This window comes from Euleptes europaea, chromosome 14, assembly GCF_029931775.1.
Source record: "Euleptes europaea isolate rEulEur1 chromosome 14, rEulEur1.hap1, whole genome shotgun sequence".
Lineage (NCBI taxonomy): Eukaryota > Metazoa > Chordata > Lepidosauria > Squamata > Sphaerodactylidae > Euleptes > Euleptes europaea.
Window position 1 is genome coordinate 51,903,499 of NC_079325.1, and position 23,207 is coordinate 51,926,705.

At 45.9% G+C, this 23,207-nt stretch overlaps 1 protein-coding gene across 1 annotated transcript in view; it reads left to right on the forward strand.

Annotated features, from left to right (window-relative positions):
• Positions 1–7,085: 7,085 nt before the first annotated feature.
• GTF3C5 (general transcription factor IIIC subunit 5) overlaps positions 7,086–23,207 on the forward strand; it is a 29,512-nt gene continuing 13,390 nt past the window's right edge. The window contains exons 1-6 of the mRNA XM_056860515.1: positions 7,086–7,208; positions 11,758–11,974; positions 14,074–14,272; positions 18,052–18,247; positions 18,912–19,016; positions 21,530–21,644. Of these exons, the coding sequence (XP_056716493.1) occupies positions 7,086–7,208; positions 11,758–11,974; positions 14,074–14,272; positions 18,052–18,247; positions 18,912–19,016; positions 21,530–21,644 (955 nt within the window). The remainder of the gene's footprint in view (positions 7,209–11,757; positions 11,975–14,073; positions 14,273–18,051; positions 18,248–18,911; positions 19,017–21,529; positions 21,645–23,207) is intronic.

Here is a 23,207-nt window from a genome sequence, read left to right on the forward strand (position 1 = left end):
TGGCATCCCTACACTCAGAAGACCCAGAGCCAGATTGAAGACATCTGGCTTCAATCCTGTGAGCACTTACTTGGAAGTAACTTCCATTTGCCCTGACCAGGATGGCCCAGGCTAGCTTGATCTTGTCATATCTCAGAAGCTCAGCAGAGTTGGCCCTGGTTAGTACTCTGATGGGAGACCACTGAGGAACTCCAGGGTTGCTATGCAGAGGCAGGCAATGGCAAACCACCTCAGTTCGTCTCTTGCCTTGAAAATTCCTACGGGGTTGCCAAAAATCAGCAGTGACTTGACGGCCCTTTCCACCACCACCAACTTCCATTTGCACTCTGCTAACAGAAGTCCCCTTGACTCACAGTCTGATTGAAGCAGTGTTACCAACTTCGAGTTTAGAAATTCCTGGAGATTTGGGGGATGAGTCTGGGGTGGGGTTTTGGGGAAGGGAGCAACCTCAGTGGGATATAATACCATAGACCCCACCCTCCAACGCGGACATTTTTTCTTCAGGGGCACTGATCTCTGTAGTCTGGAGATCAGTTGTAATTCTTGGGGATTTCCAAGCCGCATCTGGAGGTTGGTGACCCTTGACTAAAGGGGCAATGGAGTTCCCAATGTTTGGCTCACTCTGTGCCAGAATACAGGCTTCTGTTATGAAATCAAATGCCATCCCAAGTTCTGACCTAGAGATGTAAAATATCTAGGGTTGCCAATTTCCAGGTACTAGCTGGAGATTTGCTATTACAACTGATCTCCAGCAAATAGATATCAGTTCACCTGGAGAAAATGGCCATTTTGGCAGTTGGACTCTATGGCATTAAGTCTCCCCCTAAACCCCACCCTCCTAAGGCTCTGCCCCAAAAACCTCCCACCAGTGGCAAAGAGGGACCTGGCAAGTAACCAGAGAGTAACCAGAGAGTCTGTGGCTATATGTGCTAGAGCCTGAACAACTTTGAACTACACTTCTGAGAAAGATATTTATATTGATCTCCAGATGACAGAGATCAGTTCTCCTGGAGAAAATGGCTGCTTTGGAGGTTGGGTTCTATGGCATTCTACCCCACTGAGGTTCCTTCCCAACCCAACCCCACCACTCCCAAGTCTCCCAAGGAGGAGTTGGCAACCCTATGCTAAAAGGTGGGGAGGGTGAGGAAACATGAAGCTTAGCACCACCATTTTGAAGGTGGAGCTTAGCTCTTCCCCCTCCCCAGAATGGCTGCCAGCAGAAGTCCCGTTCAGAAGTTATGCTGAATACACAGACCATCTATATATAGGGTGTAAACTTGGACTTCCTTGATTTGTGAGTTGAGCCACCCCGAGAGCCTGGAAGGAAGAGTGGGATAAAAATAATGCATCGATAAAACAAAACCGAAGCCTTGTCATTTCTGAAGTCTCAAGGTTTGCTGTGGCCGCAGAATCATTATCGCTTTTGGCCACCTGCCTCGGTCATCCCGCCTCGCCTCCCTTCCCCTCGGTGATTCAGCAAAATCTCCTCAAGGAAAAAAACAAGTTCTAAAGTGAACAAATCACAATGTCAGATTAGCAAGAGGAACCGGAAGAAAATTACAGCATGGAACGGCCAGCTAAAAGTGGCTGGAGCCAGGGTTGCCATCCTCCAGGTGGGACCTTGCGATCTCCTGGACTTACAATTGATCTCTAGACAACAGAGATTGGTTCCCCTGGAGAAAATGACAGCTTTGGAGGGTGCACTGTAGGGCATGATACCCCACTAAGGTTCCTGCCCTTTCCACGCTCCACCTCCAAGTCTTCAGAAATTTCCCAACCTGGAGTTAGCAACCCTAGACATGACTGCCAGCGAGACTTATTTGGGGCCAGGGCCTGGAGAGGGCAGAGTTTGGAGAGGGGGGAAAGCTCAGTGGGGGTGTGGTGCTCTTCTAGGACTTCTATTTCTCATAGACTCTATGGCAGTGGTTCCCAAAGTGGGCAGTACCACCCCCTGGGGGGCAGTGGGATTACCTAGGGGGGCACTAAGAGGCAAGGGGGAAGAAGGGGGGCTGTAGAGGCAGGCCCCTTCAACTGTGTTATTCACTAATTCACAATAGACCAAGCTATGGCACCATGCTGGCAAATGTGGTGGACACAATCAGGATTTTTTTCCAGACTTTGAAGAGCTGGTGCCACTGGATCAAGTTCATCAGTTTTGTTGAATAAATTTCAACTAAAACGTTTTAATTTGATTTTGAATAGATGTGCAATGATTACTGTTTTAAAATTTTATTGTTACTATCTTCTTTAGTGAGTCATGCAACTCCCTATTTTGAATAATGCTTTTTATAGGATAGGGGGCGCTGGGGTTGAGTTTGTGGAACCAAGGGGGCAGTGGCCTGAAAGGTTTGGGAACCACCTGGAGGTTGGCAACCCTAAGAGTTCCATTTCACTTTTGATGTTTTCATCAAAGAAAAGGTTGGTTTGCAAAGGAGCTGATGAGAAAAGCAGGCTGTTCCCTGCCCTGAAGCACCCTCAACTCAGACTTCCACTAGGGCCAGACTAGTGGAATGCATGGGAATGAGCTCCCAACCCTTTCTTAAATGAAAGAAATGACCGTGGGCCCCATATAGATGAGAATTGCAGGGCAGGGAGAGCTGCCATTTTTAAAGCCTTCGTTCTCAACTACGTAGTTTCCTACCGTGAAACGGCCCCGTGGAATTACTGTTTGCCTCACTGGGGAAAACATACTCGCCTTTTCTCCAAGTTCTGATCAGGACTTGTGTATAAGCAAACCTATTCTGGTCTCAAGATCAACACCTGTATTTTTAGTTTTAAGTCTGGTTTTGGTTTTCAGTTCTGGTTTGTATTTTTTAAATTTGCTGTCTTCATTTTTTTTATTGCAACTTTGGGTTCTTTGGGAGAGAAATGCAATGGAGATGTTTTAAATAAATACATTCTTATGTCTGTTCCTCCATGTTCTACCACACTGGGAAACCATTATGGGTTTCTCTGAGGGGCTGCCCTGAGTATATGAAATCGACAAAGAAAAAAAACCAGTGTTAAAGCACTTGTAAAAAACATGGGGGGAAACGAACAATGACCATCAAAAGGGGGAAAACTAGGGTTGCCAGGTCTGTCTTCTCCACCGGCAGGAGGTTTTTGGGGCAGAGCCTGAGGAGGGCGGGGTTTGGGGAGGGGAGGGACTTCAATGCCATAGAGTCCAATTGCCAAAGCGACCATTTTCTCCAGGTGAACTGATCTCTGTCGGCTGGAGATCAATTTTAATAGCAGGAGATCTCCAGCTAGTACCTGGAGGTTGGCAACCCTAGGGAAAACATGTACAGACCCCCCCCCCATGGACATGGTGCTAGACACTGCAGAGAAACACATGTGTGTAAAAGGCCCAACATTCTGGACTGCAAATTGCAAAGAGCCATGGTTAGGGAGGGAGGTTGGCCTCCCATTACTAATTCACTCCAGCAGATTCTTCAGTGTTCAAACCTCTGTTCTGTTTAGTAGCTATAATCTCAGATATTTGTCAAAGGGTGCCTCCTGGTGGATTGAAAGCTAATAGCAGTTGCAGATGTCACATTTGGTGTAAATGTCACTGGTGGTGCGAAGTGCGGTCAAGTCACAGCTGACTTATGGCAACCCCATAGGGTTTTCAAGGCAAGAGATGTTCAGAAGTGGTTTGCCATTGCCTGGCTCTATGTGGGCTGAGAGAGTTCTGAGAGAACTGTGACTGGCCCAAGGTCACTCAGCAGGCTTCATGTGGAGGAGCGGGGAATCAAACCTAGAGCACAGTTTATCAGATGCCTGAGGTGTACATGGCTACGGTGTGTGGGGGATTCTGCATTTGAGCCAGAAGGCTGTGAAAAGCACCAGATCCAGTAGGTATAAATACATGAAGCTGCCTTATACTAAATCAGACTGATCTGTCAAGGTCAGTATTGTCTACTCAGACTGGAAGCAGCTCTCCAGGATCTCAGGTGGTCTTTCATATCAGTTGGTCTTTCACCTGCCCCTTTCAACTGAAGATGCCGGGGATTGAACTAGTAGGTCTAGTGGGTATCTATTATGGTTCCTAACCTCCAGTTGGTGCCTGGAGATCTTCTGGAATTACAGCTGATCTCCAGACATCAGTTCCCCTGGAGAAAATGGCTTCTTGGGAGGGTGGACTCTAAGGCATTATACCCCACAGGGGGCCTTCCCCTTCCCAAACCCTGTCCTCCCCAGATACCACCCCAAAATCTCCAGCAATTTCCCAACCCAGAGTTGGCAACCCTAGTTTCTATGCATGCTCCTCAAAGTGAAGATTACCCAGGGAGGTGGGCCATTATTCTCTTCTCCATTCCAGAAGGCTAAGGAGCAACTGAGTCACATTCCAGCCAGTACAAGCCTATGCATGTTTACTCAGAAATAAGTCCCACTTCATTTGCTAGGTCTTATTCTCAGGTGAGTCTAAATCTAATTAAGCCTGCTGTACATCTTGCCCAAAACACCTTAAAATCATAGCCTGAAGAAGAAGAGTTGGTTTTTATACTCCCATTTTCTGTACAATTGTTTATGCACGGGTACTTTCACTCATGTTTACCCCCAGTCTGAATCGGTTGTTCCTTGGAGTTCTGCATGAGTTTTCCGTCCATTGTACCCAGCCCTCGCAATGTCTGGGTCGTCCCATTCCTGTTAACCCGACTCTTCCATCTCCCCTGAGCAAATCTCGGGGTAAAGTCTCCGTGCATAAGGCAAAGTGCAGGACAGGCAAGTTTGGTTTCGCTCACAGCCAATTACAAAGCAGCATGGACAGAGGTGGGGATTGAAATACTTCCTGCTTCCTGGGAGCTCTTTCTGAGCAGAAGAAAAGGTTTTTTTAAACCGAGGCTTGGAGTTCTCTCTCTCCCCCCCCCTTCCTTTCAGATTGCTTGTTGTTGTTCTTAAAATGCTTTTTTATGTAGCAGTTGGGTTGGGGGGGGATTTTCTCTCACAGTAAGCACTACAAGTAAGCCAGTTACAAAGCAGCATTTAAAGGGGTGGGACTTAATTTGACCTTGGAGACTGCTGGTGCATAGATTCCCAACAGGAAAGTGTGGGTCCAGCGAGTAATGAACCTCAGGTAGAACCCCCATGCATAAATGACCTACCTTTTAAGGAGTCTCAAACCGGTTTCTAGTCACCTTCCCTTCCCCTCCCCACAACAGACACCTTGTGAAGTAGGTGGGGCTGAGAGAGTTCAGAGAGAACTGTGACTAGCCCAAGGTCACCCAACTGGCTTCATGTGTAGGAGTGGGGAAACCAACCCAGTTCACCAGATTAGAGTCCGCCGCTCATGTGGAGGAGTAAGGAGTCAAACCTGGCTCTCCAGATTAGAGTCCACTGCTTCTAACCACTATACCACATATTTTTATTCCTCTGCACCCACTTTTTCCTAACATCAGCATAATGAAGACTCACGGAGAACTTGGCAGCTTGATGATCTTGTGATATTTTGATTGGCCTTAATGTAAGGTATGACATGACTTTTAAAAAAGTTTATTGGGGTGGGGAGGGGAGAATGACGATCCGCTTGGCTACATACAATCCCGAATCACAGGCTCCCATCAGCAGAGTTTTGGAGCTATTAATCCGGCTTGCATTCCTTCTGCTTTATGAGGCAGTATGTAAATAATCAAAATAAGCAAATTTGCAAGCAGCACTTGATATGCCTGTATTATTGTATTAATTCCCAATGACAATAACACAGTAGGAGGTTGAGAGTTCAAAGCAGTTTGTTTATTAGGCCCAATGTACGCACCGGGTGAGAATTGCCTCAAATAAGCAGGACAATTCACACAAACATCAAAGGAGTGCAAGCGCGGATATAATCTTTGGTAATGGGAGGTACAAAAGACGAAATACATGGCGTCAATACATAGAACCGATAATAGATATTTAAGGATTTGAATACCCTATTAGAGATTCGGAGGCGTTACATAGAAATGGTGATCTCATTCCCACTAATGGGCAGTGAAGACCCTCGTGGTCAGGTGCTTTTCTATTTGATCCTAAATTACTGCAGTTCTTCTTATCTTGGACCCCGGCAGCTGCCAAGGCTAACTAAGAGGGTTCCTAGCTGGTTCTTATCTCTGGAAAACCAGCTTATGCAAGCATACTAAGGCCATCTATGGATTCTTTAATTCGCTTCTAACTAAGGAGCAACAGTGGGCCTCTTATACTTGAGGCCTGTAACATGGGCAGGTGCTTGGTGTAAGTATACAAGCCACCTCTGATATGCTGAGTGCGGCATGCTCATGAGTGCAGATATACTTTATTGAGTACAAAGAATATATTTCAAATCAAAGAATACATTTCCAAGACATTTCCCATAGCATATAATGATTTCGGGCATTACACACTAACATTGTTCTCACCTACGAATCCTGTTGCAAATGGTTCTTGGCTTTGCATGCAAGTTGCACAGTTGCCTACTGGACAGCTCGCATTATTTTTTAATTTTATTTTTAGCCTTTTGGACTCCTCGCTGACACCTCTCCGCTCTCTCTGTATATTTGACAACCTAAGACGACATACACTTGACACAACTGATCACACGGGGGAGGATGCGCTCTCAATGCACGGCAGCGATTGAAAACCCAGTTGCTAGATATACTAAAACTGCCCAATATTTATGTATTGATTTGTTTCTACATTTTTCCCTGCGTTTATTTCCCCACCCCTCTTTTCTTATGTATCCCACTTATAATTCAAAACCAATAAAAAATATTAAGAAAAGAAAAGAAAATCCAGTTGCAAACGACTACTTCAGGGTATCATCCAACGTGCGTGAAGGCCGCTGGAGCGTGCATCGTTTCCCACAAAAAACCACAATTCCCAGAACCCTTTGCGAGCCCGAAAATCCCGGCGTAATGGTTTCTCCATTACCCGCCGCGGGCCGCCTCTTGAAACGTCCCCCGCCCCACGCCACGCTTCGGCCGCCGCTTCTAAAGTTCCGGGGAAGAAGAGTTCCCATTAGGCTGTAACGCTCGGAGCGTTACAGCCTAATGGGAACTCTTCTTCCCCGGAACTTTAGAAGCGGCGGCCGAAGCGTGGCGTGGAGCGGGGGGGCGGTTTAAGAGGCGGACCACGGCGGTTTCCCACGGAGGAAAATGGCGGCGGCGACCTCCCCGTTGCCGCGCGACAAGCGCCTGGTGTGCGTGGAGTACCCCGGCGTGGTGCGGGACGAGGGCAAGATGCTGCTGACTCTGGGGGGCGAAGAAGGAGTCTCTCGGGTGAGGGGAAGCCCACCCCCCCTTAGCAGGCTTTCCTCCCCGACGAAGAGGGGCTGGGGACTCTGGAAGCCCCTCCTCTTCTATTCCAGCTGTGGAAAGAGGGGGGGAAGGGTCTGTACTCTGCACATGCTCCGGGGAGGCCTTTCAGTCTCCGCCTCGCTTGTGCTATTCACTGAAAAGTGCGGTTTTGATGGGGCTGGGACTCTGGAAGCCCCTCCTTCTATTCCAGCTGTGGAAAGAGGGGGGGGAGGGTCTGTACTCTGCACATGCTCCGGGGAGGCCTTTCGGTCTCCGCCTCGCTTGTGCTATTCACTGAAAAGTGCGGTTTTGAGGGGGCTGGGACTCTGGAAGCCCCTCCTCTTCTATTCCAGCTGTGGAAAGGGGGGGAGGGTCTGTACTCTGCACATGCTCCGGGGAGGCCTTTCGGTCTCCTCCTCGCTTGTGCTAGTCGCTGAAAAGTGCGGTTTTGAGGGGGCTGGGACTCTGGAAGCCCCTCCTCTTCTATTCCAGCTGTGGGAAGAGGGGGGGAGGGTCTGTACTCTGCACATGCTCCTGGGAGGCCTTTCGGTCTCCGCCTCGCTTGTGCTATTCGCTGAAAAGTGCGGTTTTGAGGGGGCTGGGACTCTGGAAGCCCCTCCTTCTATTCCAGCTGTGGAAAGAGGGGGGGGAGGGTCTGTACTCTGCACATGCTCCGGGGAGGCCTTTCGGTCTCCGCCTCGCTTGTGCTATTCGCTGAAAAGTGCGGTTTTGAGGGGGTTGGGACTCTGGAAGCCCCTCCTCTTCTATTTCAGCTGTGGAAAGAGGGGGGGGGAAAGGGTCTGTACTCTGCACATGCTCCGGGGAGGCCTTTCGGTCTCCGCCTCGCTTGTGCTATTCACTGAAAAGTGCGGTTTTGAGGGGACGTGCTAAAACTAGGAACAGCGCCTGCCCATAGACAATGCATAACTGCCCGTAGAGAATGCATGCTTGTGTGTGTTAAGTGCCGCCAAGTCGCTTCCGACTCATGGCGACCCTATAAATGAAAGTCCTCCAAAATGTCATATCTTTGACAGCCCTGCTCAGATCTTGCAAACTGAGGGCTGTGGCTTCCTTTATTGAGTCCATCCATCTCTTGTTGGGTCTTCCTCTTTTCCTGCTGCCCTCAACTTTTCCTAGCATGGCTGTCTTTTCCAGTGACTCTTGTCGTCTCATGACGTGACCAAAATACTACAGCCTCAGTTTAGTCATTTTAGCTTCTAGGGTCAGTGCAGGCTTGACTTGATCTAGAACCCACTGATTTGTTTTTTTGGCAGTCCACGGTGTCCGTAACCCTCTCCTCCAACACCACATTTCCAAGGAATCTATATTCTTCCTATCAGCTTTCTTCATTGTCCACAGCTTTCACACCCATACATAGTAATAGGGAATACGATGGCATGAATTAATCTAGTCTTGGTGGCCAGTGACACATCCTTACACTTCAAAATCTTTTCTAGCTCCTTCATGGCTGCCCTTCCCAATGCATGCTTATCCGTTGGGAATAATGGAAACCACACTTGCCAGTAGGGAACTGTGAGACCACGTTTGCCAATAGTATTTCCTATTGGCAAGCGTGGTGTCATTATTTCCTATTGGCATGCGTGGTCTCACAGTTCCCTACTGGCAAGTGTGGTTTCCACTATTCCCAATGGGTAAGCATGCATTCTCTATGGGCAGTTATGTATTGTCTTTGGGCAAGCGCTGTTCCTAGTTTTAGTATGTCCCGGTTTTGAGGCTCCTCCTGTGGGTAAAGGGCGGACGGGGAGGAGAGAGATGGGCTGTTTGTGCATTATAGTCTGTTTTCGTCTCTTTGTCTTAACTGCGATATTGTTACTAAGTTGCATTGAGGTTTTGGAAAGGTAGGTAGTGCATTAATATATAAGAAGAAGTAGAGTTTGGTTTTTATATGCTTAAGGAAGAATCAAACCAGATTACAGTCACCTTCCCTTCTTCACAACAGACACCCTGTGAGGAAGGTGGGGCTGAGAGAGCTGTGATTAGCCCAAGGTCACCCAGCTGGTTTCTTGTGTAGGAGTGGGGAATCAAACCTGGTTCTTCAGGTCAGAGTCCACCCCTACAAACCACTGCTCTTAACCACTGCACCATGCTGGCTCCCAGATATATTCTGCTCACCCTGACAAAAAATAATAATGTTAGCCCCGCCCCCATGTTGGTCAGACTCCATCCCTGTGCTACTGGGGACTTGATGTCTGGAGGCTCTTTCCCTAGTTCACCTGGGGCTGCCCCCTAGTTTGCTAAGCAGGCCCCTAGCTCCCAGGTTCCTCCCCTTCCATCGTGGGGTCTGATCCTAAGCAAAGCTGACAGCCCTGCCTTGGATAACTTGTTGGGAGGTGGTTTGCCATTGCCTGTCTTCACGTGGGCTGAGAGAGTTCAGAGAGAACTGTGACTGGCCCAAGGTCACCCAGCAGGCTTCATGTGGAGGAGTGCGGAATCGAACCCAGCTCTCCAGATTATAGTCCGCTGCTCTTAACCACTACACCATGCAGGCTCTGTATAGCTGATTACTGCTATATATTTTTTCAGAAATGTATTTGTCCTCAGCATAAAATCATTCTGCTTGAAAGGCACTGTTGACTCTGTAGGGTGAGTGCTTTGGATATCTCTTGGTTAAGAAAGGCAAATGGTCCTTTATTATCCAGTAGCGTCCTAAAGTCCCAACAGGATTTCCATGGAGTAACCTTTTGAGAATCAAAGCTCCCTTTGTTGGATACAAGTGCAAGTTTCCTGCTTTTATCTGATGAAGGTAGCATTGACTCTCGAAAGCTTACACCCTGGAAATTTTGTCGGTCTTTAAGGTGTTAAAGGTAAAAAGGTAAAGCACTGGGTCATTCCTGACCCATTGAGTGATGTCACATCCTGACAATTACTAGGCAGACTATGTTTAGTGGTTTGCCATTGCCTTCCCCAGTCGTCTACACTTTACCCCCAGCAAGCTGGGTACTCATTTTACCGACCTTGGAAGGATGGAAGGCCAAGTCAACCTTGAGCCAACTACCTGAAACTGATTTCCGTCAGGATCAAACTCAGGTCGTGAGCAGAGCTTTTGACTACAGTACTGCAGCTTACCACTCTGTGCCACAGGGCTGTCCTTTAAGGTGTTACTGGATGCAAATCTTGGTATTCTACAGCACACTAACACAGCTGCCCACCTGGAACTGTATTTCTCATGTTTCTCTGCTCATACATAAAAGGAAGAGTGGTGGGACTCCACCTTGCTTTCGTGTCATTGAAGCCCCCCCCGATCTTGCTTTGGGCAGCTCTGTCTTTAAGTCCCAGTTCTCTGAGAGAAGAGGCGCCTCCTGTGTGTGTTTGGGGGCATTCTTTGCCATGATAAATTTGTTTGGTTGGAAACAACAAAGATCCTGGCGCAAAGCCTACACAAAGGCCTGATTCCCACTTGTAGGCACCCATGCGATAATGTGTTGAGGTTAGACAAAGTGTGAGGGTTGCATTTGTATAAAACACTTTTTAAAATGCATCCAATAGAATAACAATGAAACGTTACCAAAAAAATCAGAATAACACATTTGAAAGAGTCCATTCCATCCCTGTTATCTGTGCTTTACCTCTCTCCTCCGCTCTCTAGATTTTAGATTATAATTCACTTGGGCAGGGGCCTGTTATTTTTGCTTTAATTAATCTGTATAAAGTGACATGAGTATCGACGGGTGGTGCATGTAAAAAAGAGGTGAGCCTGTTCGATAGGGTTGAGGTAAGGAATTCACTACCCTGAGTTTGGGTGATGGCTGCGAACTTAAGCAAAGATGAAAAGTGTTCTATGAACAGTTGCTATCTATGATAACTAAATCCCCAGAAACGTACCTCTGAGTACCACATGCAAAGAACAGTTAACGGAATTTATGAGTTTTGAGAGGGATGTGTCTGATTGCTGTTTGGAAGAAGAGTGTAGGAGGCAGTGAGCAATAGTCTGAGCAATTTTTTTAATGTTGTGGCATTCAGTAGTATAGCACAGATGAATGGGGAGCCAGAGGAACTAGGCACTGGATTTGGCTCAAGGGTAGCTGCTAGGAGAGCCAGTGTGCTGTAGTGGTTAAGAGCGGTGGTTTGGAGTGGTGGACACCGGGTTTGATTCCCCACTCCTCCACATGAGCGGCGGAGGTTAATCTGGTGAACTGGATTTGTTTCCTCACTCCTACACCTGAAGCCAGCTGGGTGATTTTGGGCTAGTCACACTCTCTCAGCCCCACCTCCCTCACAGGGTGTCTGTTGTGGGGAGGGGAAGGGAAGGCAATTGTAAGCCGGTTTGATTCTTCCTTAAGTGGTAGAGGAAGTCGGCATATAAAAACCAACTCTTCTTCTTCTAACTTTATTCTTTTGCATATTGTCGGGGAGGTCGTGGAAGTATATTCTCGGGTCATGACCATGCGGTACTTTGAGGGGAAATTGTTGCCCTTTGGGGGAGGAGGTCAGGATGGGTATGGAAGGGAGGGTGACTGTTGCAGCTTGAATCTAGCCATTGTTAATTGTGGGTAATGAACATTCCCTTTAGATCTATGCTGACCCTAGCAGAAGGCTGGAACTCTACTTCCGCCCCAAGGACCCCTACTGCCACCCTGTGTGTGCGAACCGCTTTCCTACGTCTTCCATGCTGCTTAAAGTGAAAAGGACCACAAGGAGGAAGCGAACAGAAGCGGGAGAGTCTGAGGAGGACGTCAAGTTTGACGTAGAGATTCTTGGGATTGTTACCACAGTCTATAAGTTTCAAGGTAATAATTTTAGGTTTGATCTGTCTGTTGCATGGGGACTATATGAACATGTGAAGCCGCATTGTGCTCAGTCTGACTTTTGGCCCATCTAGTGCAGTATGGTCTCCAGAGTGGTATAATGGTTAAGAGCGGTATCTGGTGAACTGGGTTGGTTTCCCCACTCCTTCACATGAAGCCAACTGGATCACCTTGGGCTAGTCACAGCTCTCTTAGAGCTTTCTTAGCCCCACCTACCTCACAGGGTGTCTGCTGTGGGGAGGGGAAGGCTCTGACTCTGATGGTCAGTGGTTCTCTGGAATCTCAGGGTAAGGTCTTTCCCAACCTTGATGCCCAAATTCTGCCCTAAAAGATGCAAAGGTGGCACCATGTACATTTGCTGTGTGACAACAGCTCTTAAAGTTATTCATTTTTTGTAAACCAGCTTGAAATTTCCTTAGAACTCCCTTTCTGGATCAGACCAGGGCTGCGCCATCCAGTTTTTAGCAGTGTCTAGGCAGATACCTCCAGGAAGGTGACGTGCAGGGCATGACCTGCCAGTGAGTACCTCTGCTATTGTAAAAATGGTCACTTCTGTTTCCCTTGACAGCCTATGAAATGGAGCACAGAGGTGACCTAGGCCAGGAGAAGCTTAGGACCAGATGAACTGGGGACCTGGAGAAGAAGGAAGCAACAGAGGGCAAGGGGAGGGTGATGAAGGCATGGAAGTCTGAAGCAAAGGAGTGGAAGAGGTGGCAGAGTCCCTTTGCTTCCTCCATTCCCTTCTCCTTGAATCCCCCCCCCCCAAGTCTCTGCTGAAGAGAGGATGATGTGGAAAGCAGGCGGCAAAAGTCAGGCAAAGTCAGCAGGTGACATGGGAGGGAAGCTAAGCCTGGCAGCCAACTGCCCTCTCAGCTGAAACTGTAGCTGTGGGAGGCAGCGTGACAGAGCGGTTAGAATGTTGGGCTAGGATCTGGGAGACCCAGGTTCAAATCCCCCCTCTGGCTAATGGTCACTAAGGGGCTTTCATGGCAGCCATACACTCTCAGCCTAGCCTATCTCACAGGGTTGTTGTGAGGACCAAAAGGGAGAAGGGGAGAATTTTTTTAAAGTAAATTTTTATTTTCATAACAACATACAAGAACATAGCACACAACATACACACCTTATGTCTAATCAATACTTTACACCTGCAATAAGATCTACTACTACTACTACAATATCATAAAAACTCAGCTATTGAATTTATACATCAATAAATTTAAAACAAAGAGGGAGATACATGATCTTATTCTCATATCTTCATGCAAAATAAATGAATTATTATCCATAATCATTGCTATATAATACTCATGTACTAATGCTGTATACTATCCCCTCAGTTTGTATATTTAGGTAAAAATTTAACATTACATTATTTTTTATATTAGATCTAGTGATATATATATTTTCCTATCAACTTAATGTGGTATAAACAATATAATTATGTGTAATACATAAAATATATAATTGCAGCATCTATATCTAGTGTATAGTTATCTAAAGCACTCGCAACCCCTTTTCACCTGAGAAATTTTTATGCGACCCCGGGGATATAGGTATATAAAATAGGTATACAAATCAAACATTTACTGATAATAAATCATAAAGAAATTTATTTTAAAACAATTCTTTGGTATACATATAATTTTACCGTTTACTATTGCCAAATTTTTCACCACCCCCACATTCATTTATGCAACCCCATATGGGGTCGCGACCCACAGTTTAAGCAGCTTTGATCTAAAGTAAGATAAGCTTTTTAATAGAGAAGAAGAGAATGTTGTAAGCCACTTTGGGTTCCCATTGGAGAGGAAAGTGGGGTATAAATGCAGTGCATAAATAACTCCTTGGGCACGTTGCCATACATATTCACGTTATTCGGTGGGGCATCTTGTTAGAGCTGAGGAATCGTTTATCTATTCTTATACCAGTTGACTACATTCCTCACTTTGTGGCACTGCTTAGGTTGTGTGGGGCAAGGGGCCCACTTCTCTTGTGTCCCCTTCCCTCCGACGTGTGGTGAAAGGAAACCTGTCCGCCTTGGGGTGTATTCTCATCCTCCTGTCTCTTCCAATGTACAGGGATGTCCGATTTCCAGTATTTGGCAGTGCACTCTGGACCCGAAGGCAAGCACACCTCCATGTATGACAAAGTGTTGATGCTCAAGCCGGAGAAAGAGGAATTCTTCATGAGTGACCTGCCCCTCTACATCCCTCCGCCCATTTTCTCACGCTTGGACAATCCTATGGATTACCACTACCGGCCAGAAATACAGCATAGGTCAGTGGCTCTCTTGCACTGAGAGCAAAGTAAGTAGCCTGAAGGATGCGCTTTGGACAGGAGGCAGCACTGAACATTTGTGATTGGGAACTTCCAGCGGGGTTTGTCATTGGCTGTTGTGTGGGCACAACACATTTACTGTCTGCAGCTATGCACATAGGCACCTGGGTGGGAGATTCTGCATGTTGAGAAGCTCAAAGGTTAGGTTTGGTTAGGTTAAAGTTTGTTGCCTTTGGCCAAAGGCAGTTGCAAGGGATGTCTGTAATGACTAGTGTGCATGGTCATTTGCTGAAGCTGGAAGGTGAGAGACTCAAAACAAATAAAAGGAAGTATTTCTTCGCACAACGCATAGTTTAATTGTGGAACTCCCTGCCCCAGGGTGTGGTGATGGCTTCCAACTTGGAAGGCTTTAAGAGGGAAGTGGACATGTTTATGGAGGAGAGGGCTATTCATGGATACTAGTAAAAATGATACTAGTCATGATGCATACCTATTCTCTACAGAGGAGAATGTCGGTTATATTAGGTACTGTGGAACACAGGTAGGACAATGCTGCTGCAGTCGTCTTGTTTGTGGGCTTCCTAGAGGCACCTAGTTGGCCACTGTGTGAACAGACTGCTGGACTTGATGGACCTTTGTGTGATCCAACATGGCCTTTCTTATGTTCTTATGACTGCATGCTGCCACCAACGCTTCCTCCCTCACCCGTTCACTGGCAGCACCTGAAGAACAGAGAAGTGCCAGGATTTGGTTGCCCCTCTCTGCGGCTAGGGGGAACCACGCCCTGTCAGAGGACAGGCAAGCCAGCAAGGCAATGAGGGAGGGACAGAGCTGTGCAGATGAGCTTATGACGTGGCGGGTTTTGTAGAGTGTGGCTGGTTTGCCTGTATTACTACAAACACAGTGTGGGGTTTTTTCTTTTCTGTCAGGCATTCTTGCCTCAGGTGGAGGTTGGGGTTTTACCAGTGGGTGATTCTTTCCCACAGTTCCATGTAGCTGGAGGACTGTCTGTGTGAACAGTGTGGTGTAGTGGTTAAGAGTGGTGGTTAGGAACGGTGGACTCTAATCTGGAGAATCGGGTTTGATTCCCCACTTCTCCACATGAGCAACTGATGCTAATCTGGTGAACCGGGTTGGTTTCCCCACTCCTCCACATGAAGCCAGCTGGGTGACCTTGGGCTAGTCACAGCTCTCTTAGAGCTCAGCCCCACCTACCTCACAGGGTGTCTGTTGTGGGGAGGGGAAGGGAAGGTGTCAGCCTGTGGTCAGCCGGTTTGAGTCTTCCTTAAGTGGGAAAAAAAGTTGGCATATAAAAACCAACTCCTTCTCCTCTTTATTTTGTATGCACAATGGGAGTATAACAAGGTGTGAAGGGAAATAGGTTCACCCCTTCAAAAAGCATAATCCTGTCCTCCACGCAGCTGCTCCTGTCCCACCAAACAAACTGCAAGATGTGAATAATTGCTAATATCTGGCTCAGGTGCCACATAATCGCTGAGCTGGCATTGCCCGGAGGAGACCCTGCTGCATAATCTAGGTTGCTTTTCACTTAGTAAACATCTGTAATGCCTCCCACAACAGCACCTTTGGTTTTTCCCACTGTTGGCCTTCATTTGAGCCAAGAAAAGGAGGTAAATATCACCCAGCTGTCCTTCAAGAGATCCGCTCCTTTATATAGATATGCTCTCCTACCTCTTCTGGGTTCTTGGGAATTTTACATTTTATCTTGGAAAGTGACTTTTCCCTTGAGAAAATTTCACGGGCTGCCATTTGTTTCACCATTAGATCTCATCCCGAAGGCTCAGGAAGGGGAACAAAATAAAAATCTGTAAAAGAGGGTTAGGACAGAACTGGATTACACTTGATGCAGCTGCTGCCCCAATGCCAGGGCCTGTGTTGAACTCTCCAACAACAAAGGGGGAAAAACTTAACTCTAAAACAACAGAATTAAGTACCCAAAGGTCAAGAAAAAACGAACACCCAGTCCAAAAGTTAGACAGTCTAACCGTTATGTCTGTACAAATTATGTATGTACATATTTGGTACGGACATAACTTTTAGATTGTATTACTTTTGGCCTTGGATGTTTATTTTTTCTTGACCTTTGCGTACTTAATCCAGTGTTGAACTCTCCACATCTTTTCCTGAAACATGTAAGGCAAACTTTCCCATGGTGTTTTCCTGCCCCTGCCAGAGTCAGTCAGATATATGGAAGAAGGTTGGTTTTTATATGTAGACTTTCTCTCCCACTTAAGGAAGAATCAAACCAACTTATAATCCCCTTCCCTTCCCACAACAGACATTCTGTGAGGTAGGTGGGGCTGAGAGAGTGTGACTAGCCCAAGGTCACCCAGCTAGCTTCATGTGGAGGAGTGGGCAAACCAACCTGGGTCACCAGGCCAGCATGCACCGCTCATGTGGGGGAGTGGGGAATCAAACCCAGTTCTGCAGATCAGAGTTCATCACTCCAAACCACCACTCTTAACCACTACACCACACTGCTGGAGTGTGTGTGTGTGTGTGTGTAAAGAAATGTGTAACGTGGTGACTTCACAACATCAGTAGAGGCCCCTGAATGTTGCAGGAAGAGCGGGGAGGAAGTTTTTCAGCAGTCAGGTGTTGAGTGTTGCATCTATTTCCGCCCTAATTCAGTGAAGTTTTCCTCTCTTCCTGACTTAACGAGCTCCAAATGCCAGTCCAAGCAAATAGGTCTTGCAACATTAAAAAAAAAAAAAAGCCGTGGCTTTGCAAAAATGTCTCCACTGCCCTTCAAGGTTTAAAAAGAGGATCAAAGCCTGTGACAATAATAACTTGAAATGTTTGATTCGACAGGAGTCAGGTGTGTAGGAGTCAGCAGCATGTAGAAAACGGATGGAGTTGGAAAGGAAACCCCTTCCTCTTGTTTCAAACCATTCCTATTCCCCCCCTTTGAAATGCAAAACCTTTCTGCCACCTTTTCTATTCTTCTTTTGTAAATCTTGAAGGGTAGTGGAGACAATTTTGCAAAGCCAGGTCTCTGATCTGGAGAACTGGATTTGTTTCCTCACTCCTACACATGAAGCCAACTTGGTGACCTTGGGCTAGTCACAGCTCTCTCAGCCCCACCTACTTCACAGGGTGTCTGTTGTGGGGAAGGGAAGGTGATTGTAAGGTGGTTTGATTCTTCCTTAAGTGGGTTCAAAAGCAAGAAAGTCGGCATATAGAAACCAGCTCTTCTTCTTCTTCACTTTTAATCTTTCTAGAAATAACAATATCTCTTTCACATCAATAACAATATAATGCACCTACCCACACACCTTCTCAAATAAATCCGTTTTTCTTTTTAAAACTAAGCAAAAAGAGTTCTAGTTGGGTATTATCACCCAGCATTAAACAAACAGTATCAGCTTGTTAAGGAGCAGGTGAAATTCCCTGACCCTTCTGTATTTATCAGATCCTTTCTGATCAGCCTTCATGCTTATGAGCAGTGGCCTTTTCCCAGTCTGCTTCCAAATTGATTCTAACTGCGCAGAGACAATTCATAATACATTCAAGATCACTCATTTTACCCTTTCCCCTGAAATTGAAAGAAATATGGTTATTGTGTAGTGATGGTAATCTGAAATGCAACTTTCCTGTTCATTCTTGGCTACTGGTAGGAGGAAGGAAACCATTTTTGTAAATGAAATATACTTTGTAAAACTAAAAACACGGACCCTGAAGTTACACTACATTGCAAGACATGGCTAGCTGTTGAATAAAATTGAATTTGCCATCTTTTCCCCCTCCTTGATCCTTAGGGAGGGATATCATAACCCCCCAGTGTCTAGTGAGAACCTGATAGGACTCAGCCGGGCCCGTCGGCCCCACAACGCCGTCTTTGTCACCTTTGAGGATGAAGAGATCCCTGTAAAGCCGCTGGGTGCAGCTGAGCAGACCTGGAAGAAAGTTTGCAGCAATGCTGTTGATCACAAAGCAGAAGAAGAACTGAGAAAAGTAGGTTGACCCGAAAGGGTTTTCTTCATGTTCTTTGTGTGCATTCCCATGTAATTTTGGAATGTGCGTGTTTGGAAATGCAAGCATCATGCCTTGGAGAGCTGGGGCTCCCTGCAATGCTCTATTGTTAGAAGTATTGTTGGCAGCAGTCCTGAGTAAGCTACCATGTAATGGGCAGAGTGGGCCTAAGCCTTCGAAAAGAGGAGAGGAAACAGTAAGGCAGATGCTGCACCCATGCAGCAAGGGTTCTCCGTTTCCCCGTTATCACCACGGTGACCGCAAAAGCATGTGAAATGGCAATGGAGTTCACATATGGCATTGTGTTCTCTTTCCTCCATCAGTTGCCTTTTCCCCTCCTGCTGTGCCAATTGGAGGGCTTTTTCAGGCTTTTTAAAATTTCAGTGATTACTATTGTGCTATAGTATTATAACATTCTGTTGCACTATAGCATTATAACACATTATAACGATTTGCCAGTTCATCTCAATTGCAGTTGGTTGTTGGAACTAGCTGGCGGTCATCTCCTTTCCCTCTTAAACATGTTTTTCTTGCTGCCTTTAAAGAGGCATCTCATTGTGATGGTTAACAAGGAGGGTTCCCACGGGTGGGGGGAGTTCCTGTCTTTTTGGTCTTCTCCTTCACACATTCTTGTATTTCTTTTTAGCTTTTTGAGGTCCGTCCTGTCTGGTCTCGCAATGCTGTGAAGGCCAATATTAGCATTCATCCAGACAAACTGAAGTTTCTTCTGCCCTACTTAGCTTACTACATGGTGAGTTGTGTTTTGTGATTTTTCACAGTATTGTGTTTTGTCACAGTTTTATTTTTACATTAAAAATATATATACTATAAATAATCTAGTTGGCACTGGGACAGATATTCTGTCATTGAGGCAGCAATCAGAAATTCTGCCAGAAATCAGGCAGTTGAAGAGAAATCTAAAAAGGAAGAAAACTAAAAAATACTACTTATTTCCAACATATAAGCAATGATTGCCCTTTGGCTTAACAATGGTCCTGATCATCACAAGAACCCAGCTTCATAATTCTGAAAACATACCTGACGTTACCCATTCTCAGCTTATTCGTACCTGCCCTCAATGACACATCAACCGTTATGGGGCAAAAAGCCATCTTATGAAGTAGTAATTTATTATGTTCTTTGAAGAGTTGGAAAGGTACACCAGGAGCTGTTGCGTAGCTCTCTGGGACCAGTAAGATGGACAAGGTCTCCAAGACGTTGCGGCAGCAAGGGGTGGAGGTGGAGAAGGGCTGCAGTAAGATGGCCATAACTGGTAGAAGAGCTGTCAAAACTAGTTCCCATAACGTTACATAACATCCTAAGACCATAAGAAGAGCCTTGCTGGATCAGGCCAGTGGTCCACGTAGTCACACCTGAAGCTGCCTTATACTGAATCAGAGCCTTGGTCCATCAAAGTCAGTATTGTCTACTCAGATCAACAGCGGCTCTCCTGGGTCTCAGGCAGAGGTCTTTCACATCACCTACTTGCCTGGTCCTTTGACTGGAGATGCTGGGGATTGAACCTGGGACCTTCTGCATGCCAAGCAGATGCTCTCCCACTGAGCCACGGCCCTCCCTGGAAACATGTCTCCCACTGTGGCCAACCATCTCCTCTGGAGATCCACCAGTTGGGCATAGAAGCCAAAGGCCTTCTCCTGATGTTACCCCCTGGCACTTGGATTCAGAGGTTTACTGCCTCTGTAAACCAACCCAAATTAGGAGGATGGTTATGAGTCTTAATTTGTCAGCTTGATTGGTCAACCATTGCCTCTGGGGAGGGCTTTCCTCTCACCTTCTTACCAAATGCAGATTGCACCCAAGAACTCCCAACAACTGGTCATGCCCAATTTTAAAGGGGCCAGCAGCCCTTTTACACTGCCAGAGGGGTTGTAGGCAGCAAAGAGCTGGTAAGTCCCTGTTTCGAATCTCTCCTTGGATATAAAATCCTGAGGCAGCCTACTTTCTGTACCACTTAAGGAAGAATCAAACTGGCTTACAATCACCTTCCCTTCCCCTCGCCACAACAGACACCCTGTGAGGTAGCATGGGGCTGAGAGAGCTCTAAATTGGATAGAACTGTGACCAGCCCAAGGTCACCCAGCTGGCTTCATATGTAGGAGTAGGGAAACAAATCCGGGTCTCCAGATCAGAGTCCACCGCTCCAAAGCACTGCTCTTAACCACCGCACCACGCTGGCTGTCAAGCCTTTCCTGGCTCCAGCCCCAATTTCAGGGCTCGACAAATTTGAGGTGCCGAGTGGCCATGGTGCCTAAAAATTCCATTGTGACATTGAGCACTTTCAGTAATGATTGCCCTGTAGTGCAGCGGTTCCCAAACTGTGCTCCACGGAGCACTTGGTGCTCCGTGAAACATCTCCTAGAGCTCCGTGAAGAGATGGGGGAAAAATTCTACTGTCATTTGGTTTAGTATATAGGTGCTAGGTGAAAATTAGTGCTCTGTGATGAATTTCTCTCCTGAAAAGTGCTCCATGACTCAAAAAGTTTGGGAACCACTGCTGTAGTGTAGTACAAAGTTTATCATTTCACATCAGAATATGTTTCATGACAGAAAAATGCATATGCACAAATTTCTTGTCATTGTTTGTTTCTATGTTAATGTTAACACCATTCACTGGTAGTGGATGAGTTCATTTCTTAATCAGTTGCTTACAATGAAGTGGTGAGTTTTAAAGCAATAATAGAATTTGGAGAAATTAGGTTAGGGTTAGAAGCTAGCTTTTTGTTATGATGACAACCAGGGTTACCCCATTTTTATTTATGTACTGCAACACGTTTGGCATAGCTTCAATAAAGTTATAATAAACTATAAAGAGCTCAGGATTAGGTTTTCTGGCAACAGTGATTAGAAAAGATGGCCCTTTAATTACAGAACCCTGAAGGCTTGAAAACTGAGTTCAGCTCATAAATTTTGGGGCTGGCTTCTCAAGCCAAAGAAAATCTGTCAAGGCCTGCCCATGTGCAATATGGGGATGATACTGGCCTACCGTACAGGATTGTTGTAAGGTCTATGTTGAAGCTCTTTAGAGTGCTGTATGAATGTTGGGTATCATCATTAATGTGACAACTAGGTTTTTGTAGCTGGAGGTCAAATGGATATAGTTTGAATGACATCTTTGGTCCGGGGCTGAGAATGCAGGTTTTGGAGTTGTCTGTCTCAGCAAGCTCTTCTCACTGAATCAGAAATCAATTTGAAATTGGCTTCCCTCCTCTTTCTTTTAACCGCTTATCGCATGTGCTCCTTTAGCTAACAGGTCCCTGGAGGAGCATGTGGGTCCGCTTTGGTTATGATCCCAGGAAACATCCAGAAGCAAAGATCTACCAGGTCCTGGATTTCAGAATTCGCTGCGGAATGAAATATGGTAAAAACAGGAACCAGCAGCCAAGGTGCTGCCCCATTTATGAATTGTGAAATAGCTGGTAGAGCATTTTTTAAAAATAGCATGTTTGGAGCACTGGTTGTTGCTAAGACAAACATGAGAATATGTGGGTGATTTCTCTTAACAGCTTGATCAGCCTTCCTGTGGTCCAGAGATACAACCATAATTCAGCACAGCTCTCTCCTTCTCCCTGGTGGCTTCCAGTCCTTCGTCTTTTCTTTCTTTCTTTTTTAAATTAAAAAAAAAATATTTCAGACATCACACACATATCATAACACGTACCAACAATATACATACAGGGCCGATGCCAGTCTTTTTTGTGCCCTAGGCAAGGCTAACTACTTGTGCCCCCCGCCATTGCTAACCAATTTTCAAGAACAGATGTCTTATTGAAAAAATAAAAGCCTGATGCATTCCTACAAAACTTTTTATAAGATGTTATAATTAATTATATTCCATAGCACTGTTGTGGTACTTATCTTAAAATAAAAAATATAAATTGTCAGTTGCATATTTTCAAGAAACTAATCTGTTAAAAACTGTGCCCCTCAGGCCAGTTCTGTACCCCTCTGAGGTCTGCGCCCTAGGTGACCACCTAGTTTGCCTAATGGTAGCACCGGCCCTGTACACATATATGTATGAAGCAAGATCATAATAATACTACATTCTATAACATTGTATCCCCCCTCAAACAGAATTGATCATATCACATTTCATAATTAATGCTATAATTTATCCAATTACCGTGACTACTATAAGTTCCAGCCAGAAATTAATTATACGTCTATATTATTTTTCCACCAGAACAGAAAATCACTCTTCCATTAGTCATAAATTGGAATTAGAAAACTACTTAATATCTTGATACAAAGACAGAAATTGCCCACTATAGACTTATTTCACAGTCACTAATTAGACACGTAACTTTTCTATAGAAATTTCTATATAAATGATCTTGATAAACACAGGATAGTCCTAATAGATACCAGCTAATAGATACCTGTGGCACAGAGTGGTAAGCTGCAGTACTGCAATCCAAGCTCTTGATGGGAGTCAGTTTCAGGTAGCCGGCTCAAGGTTGACTCAGCCTTCTATCCTTCTGAGGTCGGTGAAAGGAGTACCCAGCTTCCTGGCCATAAAGTGTAGACAACTGGGGAAGGCAATTGCAAACCACCCTGTAAACACAGTCTGCCTAGTAAACGTCGGGAGGTGACATCACCCTATGGGTCAGTAATGACCCGGTTCTTGCACCTTTACCTTTAAAGTTACACATATCTGTCAGCAATTTGATGTTCTCTCTCTGGGTTCAGAGGACATCTTCAGCAGCGGGTTTTGTCGCTCCTATGCTCAGGGAGGCAGGATCTAAAAATTTTTAACTTCAACTTCCTGTCCCCTGTGCTAGGAGCGCCCTCTGACTTCCAGTTCTTCTCCTGCCTCAAAGGGAGTAGCAGTTTAGATTGAGCTCTAGAGCAAAATCTTATTTTCTTTCCTATTCTTACCTACCATACTATTTTACCCTATCTACTTAACATCCCCTCCGACCCT